Source organism: Myodes glareolus, chromosome 13 (genome assembly GCF_982192425.1).
Source record: "Myodes glareolus chromosome 13, mMyoGla1.1, whole genome shotgun sequence".
Lineage (NCBI taxonomy): Eukaryota > Metazoa > Chordata > Mammalia > Rodentia > Cricetidae > Myodes > Myodes glareolus.
In genome coordinates, this window is record NC_142038.1 from 63,357,094 (window position 1) to 63,369,133 (window position 12,040).

The following is a 12,040-nucleotide window of genomic DNA, read 5'->3' on the forward strand; positions in this document are numbered from 1 at the left end:
TACTAAGACGTGGTTAAACACAGATAAGAATTATGGGTTCATTTAAGTGAAAGAGTTATCTAGTAATGTGTCTGAGTTACCGATCAGGCATTTACAGTTAATTTAAGCCTCTGTGTGGTAATTTGGGAGAAGCTACTAGGATGGGGAACTGGGGGTTGGGGCAAGAAACCTCTGTACACTCAGTCCTTGTGGGTGGTACCAACTTGGGTTGGTGGTCCTGGTTCTATAGCAAAGCAACCTGAGGAAGCCAGTAAGCAGCACTCTTTCATGGCCTCTGCATGAGCTTCTGCCTCCAGGTTCCTGCCCTGTTTGAGTTCTTGCCTTGGCGTCCCTTAATGGACTGTGGACTCAGGATTTATCAGCCAAATAAACCCTTTCCTCTCCAAGTTGCTTTTGGTCATAGTGTTTCTTCACAGCAATAGTAACCTTAACTATGACACTTGGTAAAATTGTTTCCTCAGATCTTACAGTTGCTACATTTGACTTCAAATAAGAATCTGTACTTCCTGCTAAAACATTTATCCATCAACAAACACGAAGACGCCCTCCCTTCCCTGTGTAAGTCCCTAACAGAGTGGGGACTGATCTGTAAACGCACAACCACATCCTGTGACACAGACACATGCTCACTGGAAAGACAACTGTTGGGATAAGAATGTAGGAATCTGTAAGCCCGGGCAGCTTTTAACATATATTTTTTTTATTAAATATGTAAAAAGGTCAACGCAAGTCAAGTTATTCACATCTTCAGAGACAAAGAGCTATCCTACCATGCGACAACAGTGGGCGATGTAAATGGATGTGAAGCATCTGAATAAGACCTCTTCATCTAGAATGCCATTACTTATCGATATTTATAATTAACAATACATATGTTTACATTCCTTTCAGTTTACATTTAATATATAACAAAAGCTTTATGGTGTACTATTGAGTGAAAGTAATCTGAATGCATATTAAACCTTAACGGAATAATGGAGACACTCACCAGGGAAGGGAGGGAGTCTTGGTTCCCTTCTGGGGTTTCCTTCTCTCAGTTCAACAGAATGTTAATTTTTTTTTTTTTACCTTTTTTCCTGCTTTTTCTACTTAGAATGAACATGAGCTTTCTCTTTGTCCCATGCTTCGATCACTTCCAATCTAACAGTGATAAGGGAAGTGCTACAATCAGACATCAGTGGGCATGGGGTGACCAAAAAAAAAAAAAATTAGACTTCCTGAGGGAGGAGGAGCAGGGCACACATGCTGGGATACCTCTGGACCCAATATGATGTCATGTGATTGGGAGAGAGCTTAGAGGCACATGTGCCCTGAATGCCAAGAAAAGAGAATGTGTCCCACCATCCACCTGCGGTGGGTGCCCAGAGGCAAGGGTTCCAGCCTTGGAACCCTTGGAAATAGCTGTGAAGGATTTTCCCCAAGCATCCATGGCATTGTCTGGGACATAGCACTTGAGAAGATATTTAAGATGGGTATGGGAAGAGGAGGTACAGCTTGTCTCTAAATGGATGAACGGTCTGGCCTGAGCCACTGGGAAGGAGAAGGAAGTATATCAGCTGGGAAACATTATTTCAGGCTAAGACATGTGGCCAGCAGGTCTCCGGCTAAGTAGTCCAGGGAGGTGAAGAGGAACGGGGTGCTTCCAGCAAGAGTCACCGGGAGAGCTTTATGCAAGTTTACCAGCCTCAAGAGGCCTGGGAGAAGACAAGCGCCTGACTCCCTGGTACCCATTTACAGGAGCATTGCCATAAGATCACCCAACCCTAGGCATTACTGAGATCTCCAGGGCAGGTAAAGCAACCTCTCTGGTATCCATAAGTAGCTGTTCACTGTACCTCTTTATAAAAGCTATTAAATAAACAAACAAAAACACAGCGAGTGAATAAAGCGGACTCCGAAGAGCAACGAACCAGGAAGCCCGATGCTGCCTATAGCATAACCACTGTCACAGTCAGGCATGGGAGGATGTCACTGCAAGGAGCAAGGCCTTCCAGCCTCAGAGAGGTGAGCTGCTGCTGTAGGGCTGAGTGAGCAGGAGAGAGAAGGAAGGGGAACCAAACTCCATGGAACATCTGTCCACGTCTGCACATGTGTTGTGACCATCTCAAGGATGCAAGCCATCTTCCCACAAAGACCTCATTACATACAACTGCTGGAAAGGGTGATTTCGGAAAGCCTTCTTTTGGTGCAAACTTCGATGCTAGAATTTAAAGTTAGCATTTCATCAGTTAATAAAGAACTTTCGAAGCTTTATGATGCATAATTCAGAAATTTATTTTGAGATTTTTTTTTTAAAGTGGAAGGTGGGGGCGGGCACATTTGTCTCTTGTTTTTCTGCACTTGCTGGCCGAATGACCAGCGACAGGGAAACTGAAGGTCAAAACCAAATGAAAGGTGGGAGCTAGGAGGGGTGCCATCTGCCAAAAGGGGGAGACAGGCAACGGTCAGGAAAAGACACTAAGAAAATGTGCAAATGTTAGTCAAAAACAAGGAATGCTTTCAATTCACTAATGTCTCCTATTTATTTATGAATTGCCGTGGTCGAGCAAATGTCAATGACAAGGAGGGCCCCTGTGTTTCAGAGATGGGGAGGGTCCGTACTCCAGAAGGTAATGGGAGTCACTGACACCATGCTTCCAATCAAGTCTTCATTTCCAACTCTGCAGCCAGTCCCAACCCGATGCGGAAGGCTGGCACGCCGAGTCCACCCTCAAGTTTAGCACAGATCCCCTGACTAATGGGAATTGCAGGGCCTGGGTTGACGCCCTCACAAAGGGGAAGAGGAATGAGGCAGGAAGGCTTGTGCCTTCTGAGACTCCCCCTCGCCTTTGCAACTGCAGACTGCCAATGACAACATCTTGCGGGGGATGGACCCCCACCAAAGAGGACCCTGAGCAAAGAAAACAACATGAGAAGCTTGGAAGTGGGGAGGGCGGGCAGGGGCACACGGAGCCGAGGCGAAGCTGAGATGGTGTTGTCTGTGAGTGAATGTCTGTGTGGTTGTCTAATATGCTGCTCTATCAACACTGCTGGGCCCTGAAGTCCTAGTTCTGAATCCATTCTTTTCCCTTTAGTGTTGTGAGTAGAGGGAGAAACTGTGTTTTCCCATGACACAAGCTACTGTCTTATGGCTTTCATATCAAGGATCTGTTTCCCTTTGTCCCAATTACTTATCTGACCAAATTTATGACAGGAGGTTAGACTCGCAAACATCAAAGCACCACAAATGCGTGTGACATCTAGTGACACTGGGTTGAGAAATGCCAATATAAATACCAAATATCAAATTACCATTGTTTCACACCAGGATAAAAAGGGGTGGTGGTGGTAGCGGTGGTGATGGTGGTGGTGGTGGTGTTGGGGTGGGAAAGAGCTGTTCTGGAAAGAAACAAGGGAAGAGTAGAACCAATTTCAAGCAGCCAAGTGGTGAAGTTGAAGGTATGTGACCCTATGACCTCGCAGGTGGATGACCAGAATGGCCATCTGCTAACGCATCTTGGCAAAGGAAATGGAAACCAAGTGCAATGGTTGGCGACGCGACATCGCGGCGGATGGATAGTAACGGCAGGTTGGGAACAGCTGGTTTCTACTGAGCTCCAGGCCACACACGTTCCAATTCTCCAGAAGAAAAGTCCCTACACACGATGGAAGTGTCAAGAGCTGCTGAGGCGGTTCAGTACTCTTCTTGCTGCTGGGGCTGCTGGTCAGGGGCTTGCTCTTCGGCTTCTGGCTCTTCTGTTTGGCCCTCCTGTGGGGGAGGGGACAAGTGTCAGCCAAACTGATTAGGTCAGACCCTGTGAGGTGCCACTCCTAATCACCATGCATTGCCAAAATGCCAGGCTCTGGAGTACCATAGGCTCAGGCACAACTCAACACGCCAATGTTCCTAGCCTCCAGGGGTCAACGCTTGTGCCATCCAAGGAGGACCATTCTGCAAAGCGTCACTATCAGGTGCTACGGACCCATCTTCTCTCACAACTGCTTTGTAGGAGGTCGTCATAGGACACACTGCACTTTCCTACCCTCAGCAAGAGTCGCTGTGTCAGACACAGTGTCTCAACAGCCTCATAACTGCAAAGACCCCAGGCCCCTGCAGATGTGTAGGACCGTTGTCCCTCCCTAGTGGCCCACGATGGCTCGTGACTTACTGTTCCCTATGAGGCCGTCACTCCTCATGCCTGGTGGGGTCTGCCTGGAGCAGATTCTTTCTATCATCTAAAGCCAGCATGAAGTGGACTTAAGACACCAGAGAAGCAACTTGTTAGTTCCTGAGGGGAAGGAGATGGGTGATGGGCATTTCACAGGCTGACGTAGGCAAAGAGGCCCCTTTCAGCATTGAGCTCAGAAGCCCTGCCATGTTCTTTGCAGCATGTGAGGCCCTATCTGCTTACCTTCTGCTCACTGACTGGGAAGCAGAGGGCCAGCGTTCCTTTACTTGGCTCCACGAGGCCTATTTACTCAGTGAAGCGGATCACAGGCCTCACCTCAGCCTCAACTGCAAATCCTTTTTTTTTTTTTTTGATGTCACAAAGAATAATTAGTTTTTTATCACCCAAACAGAAACAGTGAGGCAAATAGATAGTGGCTAACTGCCCCTCAGGAATGGCACAGAACTTCAAGATGCAGTGTGGCATGCACACTGGCACAGACACGTGACACACTGACTCCTGGCCTGCCAAGCCCACATTCTTCCTATCTGGCCCTATCGCCTGTAGCCTGGGGCACACCTGTCAGGACCCAAGTCAGACAGGACTTCATCATCTCCCTGAGTCAGACATACACCTCCTTCTCTCCTGCATCTGCCAAACTCACTTGGGGATGGGGCTCAGCACTCGCAAGCTTGGATCCCCAGAACTGCACAACAGAAGCCAGCCATCTCCCTCAACTCCCCAAACAAATCTCACTCGGAATCTTGCTTGTCTGGAGCCTTTTCTGCTGGAGCCTGGCATTCTGGAGAGGAGCCCTGTTTAAGTGACTCATGGCACATTCTCTGCAGCATTCAATGTATGCCATGTCAAGAGGAAGAAGTTAGACTCCAGAATGGCTGACCAGGACCGAAGACAAGCCAGGGCTGTGCGGCACTTTCTCAGAGAACATGTTATGGTTGTCTGCACTGACTATGGAGTTCTCTGCCCAGCTCTGCAATTTGTGACCTGTGAGGCTCTGGGCTTACAGTGCAACAGCTGAACTCAGGCTTCTCGACTGTATAATGTGGGGCAACAGGAACACTCAGGTAGTGGAGTTCATAGTGTGTCTTACCGATCAATTCAACAATACATCCGTTTCATCCAACAGAGAAACCTGTGAGTTAAAACTGGTAACATGCCTAGCTGGATTTTTTTTCCATAGTCAATATATTAAGTATGAGCTGCCATTAAGAATTTCTTAGTGGGAGAACACTTTGGAATCTATTTCAGATGAACAAACAATTAAAAGAAAGTTACTCCTTCTATAGCAGCCAAAAGTGCAAAATGACATCAAGTTGAAGACCCGAGACTGATTCTAACACTTACGGCTTACTGGCTCTGGGTCAAAGGCCACACAATTTGGTAAACGTGAGCTCTGACTATGCCTATGACCACACCGTCTTCGTCTCCTAGAACCGTCCCGTCTTTAGCAAAAGCATCTTTTTTTGTTTGTTTGTTTTTTTTTTGGTTTTCGAGACAAGGTTTCTCTGTAGCTTTAGAGGCTGTCCTAGAACTAGCTCTTGTAGAGCAGGCTGGCTTTGAACTCACAGAGATCCACCTGCCTCTGCCTCCCGAGTGCTGGGATTAAACGCGTGTACCACCACCACCGCCCGGCTGTAAAAGCATCTTTTAAGTGAAAGCAAATATCCTTCTCTGTCTTCTCTTTTTCTGACCCTCACTCACACCCCGTGTCCCGGAGCTTTGGTATGGCTGCACTTTTGGCAGCAGCCTCTGCCAGCCACTTTGCCCACTGCTTGACATGTATGGTAGTAGCCCTCTCGGTTTAAGGAACTAGGGCCTCAGTCAACAGTGGCACTGTCAGGTTAACCGGCAATGTGAATGGTCACAGATCAGGCAGCAGGTGCTGGCCTTGGTTCAGAGCAGGGGGCTCTCTGCTCTAGGGGATATGTGGGAGAGTACAGGGTTCATTCCCCACATGAAAACATACTTCTAGAAGCTTTTCTCACTACCCCTACTCCCATATTAATGGCTCCACTGGCTAAGCATCCATCTTTCGTTCTCCCTTCTGTGTGTATTCTACTGGGCAACTATCCAGCTTCCTCTGCAGCCAGGCTCTGGCCCTACTATGCTGGAGATGCTCACTTACTAATTACACCGAGTCCTCAGTCCATTGTGCTGTCTTTCATATTGCAGCTAGCCCTCAGTGGCCTGAAGCACACTTTTCTAACATAATGTTTCTGTGAGCGGTCTCAGACAGGAAATGCGCTTTGCATTTTACAGACAATCTCATTGCTGTTGGGAGTTAACTGTGGGATAACAGTTACTCCGTGACCGAAAGCAGGAGGACTGGGCTCCAGTAAGCATGCAGCTGGGAACAAGCGACAGGTTGTGATTCCTGGCCCCTAGTCAGGCCCCTCTCCTCAGACCGGGTCAAGCAAGGGGGTGGTTCTGATACCAGGCTCAAGTGTCAGTCATGGGCCACGGGAGACTGCTGGAGACGCCATACGCCCACGGTGGCTGCGGATCTCTGGGATAGCTTATTGGGCAAGACTGGAATGACAGCAAACGTGCCCTTTTAGCTGCTTGGCTAAAGCTTGGGCACGGCTGACTCAGGTTCACAATGCTACCACAGACTCCCGGTAGGTGTCTAGGTGAAACCTATGCCAAACACGGGACCCACACACTGGTGATTCACCAGACAGATACTGACATTTCCATAGTAACCCATTGCACTTCCTTAAATGCTTAGCTGTGAGTGATGTTACTATTTTTACTTTTGCCATCACCATAAAAAGAGAGGAAAGTTGGGAGACAATGTCAAAGAAGGATCTTGGCCATGGTTGATGGAAAACGAGGTCAAAGGTCACCAGGACCTGATGTTCCTGCTCCCTACATGGGAAATACTTAGCCTTATCCCCCATTGGGTGCCAGCCATGGCCAGCTGTGCTTTTCCCTCCCAGCTTGGCTCTGTAACGGCTGATGTCCCTAGTCAGTCCAACCTCCAACACAAATGCCATCTTCACAGTGACGTCTGCTGGGCTCCCCAGGCTGTGTGTGTCCCACACACGTTATTTATGTCTCTGTTAGCACATTTATCACAATCTGCCACACTTTCCAGTCAGCCTTGTCCCTGGCTGTCTCCCTCCTTAGGTCTGTGAGTTCTGAGGTAGTGGGTGTGCCTGTCTCTGAATACCTAGCACTTCAAGTCCAGTGGAGTGCACAGATTTCCCAGTGACAGAAACACAGGTCGTTTCTGAAAAGCGCCGAGGAGAAAGGAAGTCTTGGTTCATTTTAACAGTGGCTTCCATGACCGTCAGTATCTCAGAAAACGAGCAGCTGTTTATTAGCTGGTAGACCTCTACCGACAGGATCTACATGGCAGTAGGCAGACAGCGATACAGCTAAGATACCTGCAGCCCAAGTGACACATGCAGTGTCAGAGAATGATACAAGGACGTAATGAGAACCATAAAGAGACACTATACACCTGGCTGGCAAGCCGTTCTGGAGCCTTCCACTAACTAGGCTACCACACTTCCAAACTGAATAACCTCCTGACCGTGCTGCTCTAAGCTAGATCTTCACATCTTCTAAGCATCATATTTGGGGATTGCGTGACTATCAGAGTCAGAGACCAGTCACCAGAAAAAGATATGAAGATCACTTATGGGAAGAGATCACCCAGCAAATCCTCATCCTGGGAAGCCAAGCCATACTCACACTGCTTAGACAAAGAGGTCTCATGACAATCCACTCTTTGATTCCTCAGCCCATCTTTCATCCACCTCCGGGAAAGCCAGACAGCTGGACACCTCTGTCACCTCAGGCGGTTATATACACTCATACTGAGCAAACAAAATACAGATGTGTCTTCCTGCATCCCAGACACATCAGGCTCACACAGGAACACAGACGGCCCACAGTATCAGGGCAAGCACGGTGGGACTAACGGAAGATCGGGGGGTGTGGGTGGTACCGTGCCATGACACAGAGACCACTGAGCATGCATTTCCAAAGTCCCGCCCTTCAAGGGTAGGCAGCCCTGTCTTAGACCTAGTCTTCTCTAGGGCTGTCTGTCCTTCAGGGAGGCAGCTATGCTCCTCAGAGAAGGGGGTGGATGTTTGAAGTCTCTGAGATTTCTTAGGTGACTCCTTGAGCCTCCAAAAAGGAAGCAGAACAGACTGGGCAAGCTGTGCCAGAGCCTTTTCACAGAGCATGTATTGTGTGCATGTGTGTGTGTGTGTGTGTGTGTGCGCGTGCGCATGCATGCACGCATGACAAGTATATACCAGCCCAGCATGGTGTGTGTACATAATCTTTCCTCTTCTTACTGTAGAAACAAAGTCTAGAAACCCAGGTCTCAGGTCTTGTCCTGCACTAAGCAAGGATTCTGGTATAAAGTGGATCAAATGCCTTATTCTCCATGGGAATCTCACTGCAGCCTGATGCCTCTTGGGAATTTTCCAGACACAGAACTGCAAACGTAATATATCCTGAACTCGAAACACTAAGCCAGGGGCTGCATGAGGAGACAGCAGCACAAGGGGATGAAGCCTAGTTCCCTTCGGGATAACGTCTGCTTCCTCCAAACACCCCACGAGAAAGCAAACCCCACCCACACATTCCTCAAACAGAGATGGGAGAGCATGGGCTCAGGATTCAGATTCTAGTTGCTTACAAAGTGCTGAGGCATTTTACTGCCTCAGTTTCTCTACTGAAGGGAGCTGAAGGGTCTGATAAAGTATTATACATAGCACAAAGGCCTCACTTCAGGTGTCTGAGGGAGGCACCAGTGAACCCATTCAGCCTGACTCAGTGAAGGAGCTTTAACCTCTGTGACCGTGTCCACAGTACAAGAACTGTTCTGTGGTTCGAGTGGGTGGCAAGGTGTGCCAGGGTGTGGGGGGACTGGAACAGCAGAGCGAAACTTGAGTGTGGACATCCAGGCAGGACCTGCTCCAATCACACTCCAGAGTTCTCGCCTTGGGCTCACCTGACGGTCCTCAGCCAGGAATTCATACAATGCCCCAGGCCATATCCCAGCATAGGTCTCCCTCTTGGGACCAGTTCTGGCTTTGAATAAGGGTTTCCTTCCTGCTACGAGGGCACAGATGGGAAGATCCAAGAAAGCCTGCTGGCCTTGCTCCCTCCCGCCAGCACCCACGGCCACAGATGGCAACCCCACGCACTTGGCCTCCCAGGATCTGAAGGGCTCATCTGATGTCATCTCTAGTAAAGCTTCAGAGGCAGCCCCTGTAACCGATGTGTGCCTGCCAGAACACATTACGTACATTCTCAATGGCCACAGGCACGCTACAAACCAGCCTCCATGCTGAGAGTCACATTCTGTGACATCATCATGGTCTCAGGGACTTAACTAGGCGGAGTCCCAAGGCTTCAAAATCCACATATCGAGCTACTAGTCACTGAGAAAGAAGTTAAAAGAGAGAGAGAGAGAAGTTATGGTGGGGAGTTCCCAAACTGTAGCTGGTGGAGGTTCCAATGCTAGGATTTTAAGCCAGATGTGGAGAAAACATCTGCCTTTGACTGGAATAAGACTAAATAAACTTTCGGTGGCTTGCTGTGGTCTGTGGAAACAGTATTACATGTGACTCCCTCAGTTCCCTCTGCAGCCCACAGGCCTCCAGGTCAGAGAGCCAAACACTTGAGCAGCTTTGGCCTGGGGTAAGGAGACCCTCAAGCCCAGCCTTGGCATCTTGCCTCCCACTGCTCAGCTCTGTAGAAAGGGGAAGCTCCAACTGGTATCTGACTTCTGCCTCGGGGCCAGGCTTCACCTCTTGGCAGACACAGACTGCACTGACTCACCGAGGTCTCTGTCGTTTATCCTGCCTGTCAACTGTTTGGTCTGCAGCATCCTTCCTACCCGTGTCTATTCTTCCCTTGCCTCAATTCCTTTCTCCTTCCCCTTTTCCTCTTCTTTTCCATTTCCTCTTCTCTTCTCTTCTCTTCTCTTCTCTTCTCTTCTCTTCTCTTCTCTTCTCTTCTCTTCTCTTCTCTTCTCTTCTCTTCTCTCTCTCTCTCTCTCTCTCTCTCTCTCTCTCTCTCTCTCTCTCTCTCTCCCTCTCTCTCCAATGTCTCACTATGTAGCCCTGGCTGGCTGGAACTTGCTGTGTAGACAGGCTGGCCTCAGACTCACAGAGATCCAACTGGCCTCAGCCTCCTGAGTGCTGAAATTAAAGGCATGTGCCACAATGCCTTGTTTCCATTTTGTTTTATTAAAAACAGGGTCTCACGTAGCCCAGGATAGCCCTGGATTCACTATGCATTCCTGACACTCCTGCCTCTGCCTGCCAAACGCTCTGATGACAGCTGCGCCCCACCATGCCCAGCACACCTCTTCATTGCCTTCACGAAGCCACATCCCGGGTCTCCTCCTGCACCCTTGCTCAGTGGCAGGCCCTCCCTACAAAGAAGTATTTTCAATAAGGCCTCTCCCACGGTCTGGTCTGTCCTGGCAATGAGTAACAAAGCAGCCAGCTATGTGAGTAAAACAGACAGAAGTGGGGCTCAAAGGGATGGGGAAAGTTTTCTTCTCACTCAGCAATTCTCAGAAAGCAGACCTTCGTACAACCCCTTCCTGTTCGTTTGCTCAAAGCTGAAAAGCGCCTGGGGTCTGGCCGCGTGTTTCACAGCCCCACCTCTGCCAGACGCCTCCCAGGCTAACTTGAGGATGCTCATCCCACAGGCATGGGAGAAAGAACAGAGATCTTGATGACAAACAGACTTGTTTCTCTGGGACCATCAAGGCTGCCAGCTAAGTTGTAGCCTCGTCAAGATCCCAGGGAAGCACTTACGATGCAGGATATGTTGCACTTTGAACAAGAAGAGTTCCAGAACTCAGGAGCTTTGGGATGTAATATAAATAACTTTAAAAAAAAAAAAAAGATGGGACTTGCTGTGGCTTCGCGCACGCACCTGCTCGTCTGAAGCGTAGAGTACTTCCATTAGTCGCTGTACGAGGTCATCGTTCTCCTGCCCATGTTCCTGGCACAGCACCTCGATCTCTCGCAGCTTCCCAAAGTAGAAGTCCCTCTCCTTCTCCACACCTTCTAGGGCAAGTTTCAACGAATGTACCTGCAGGAGAGTGGGGTGGGGAAGAAAACCCCGAAACAGGATAAGAAGTGTGACCCGCTAGGTCTACGCACCACGATGCTACATGGAGCCGGACACAGAAATGAGTGGAGACAGAAGTGTAAGGGAGAGCCAACAGGTCCGGCGTCCAGTCACGAGCATGCTGGCCACTTCTGCTGCTGTCGAGTGTCCGTTAGTCAGTCAGGGTGGACTGCGCACCTGCATAGCTGTATCTGAGCTTACACAACCTTTCTTTTCTCGGTAACATGGGCTGGACCACGTCTTGTTGCTATGATCCAGGATGTCAGCACCTCCCCCAGTTCTTATGCTGGAATCCTACAATGTGATGGCCTCAGGAAGCAGGGCCTTTAGGAGGTTGAACGAGATTTGTTTATGCAAGAAGCCTACGGGATCCGTCCACCTTCTTAACATGAGAAGACCAAGAGGACTGGGTCTTGGCTAAACAACCGATCTGCTGACACTTTGATATTGGACTTCACAGGCTCCAGGATGGTAAGAAATAAAATTCTGTGGTTCACAAGCCACCTAGCCTAAGGTGTTTTGTTAGAACGTCCCAAACAGACTCAAAACACTCCTTTTGTAACCTACTGGGGAGGGAGATAAGAGAGTTGTATTTTGTTTGTTTATTTCTGTTTTGTTTTTCGAGACAGGGTTTCTCTGTGTAGCCTTGGCTGTCCTGGAACTCACTCTGTAGAGCAGGGTGGCCTCGAACTCACAGAGATCTGCCTGCCTCCCGAGAACTGGGATTAAAGGTGTGGATTACCACCGCCCGACTGAGA

General features: G+C 49.0%; 1 protein-coding gene across 3 annotated transcripts in view; it reads right to left on the reverse strand.

The window, feature by feature from the left end:
• Positions 1-678: 678 nt before the first annotated feature.
• Mapre2 (microtubule associated protein RP/EB family member 2) overlaps positions 679-12,040 on the reverse strand; it is a 140,305-nt gene continuing 128,943 nt past the window's right edge. For all 3 annotated transcript variants that reach the window (XM_085700060.2, XM_048442631.3, XM_048442630.3), the window contains 2 exons: positions 11,085-11,243; positions 679-3,748 (listed from right to left, as the gene is read on the reverse strand). In XM_085700060.2, the coding sequence (XP_085556186.1) occupies positions 3,674-3,748; positions 11,085-11,243 (234 nt within the window). In that variant the 3' untranslated portion in view covers positions 679-3,673. The remainder of the gene's footprint in view (positions 3,749-11,084; positions 11,244-12,040) is intronic.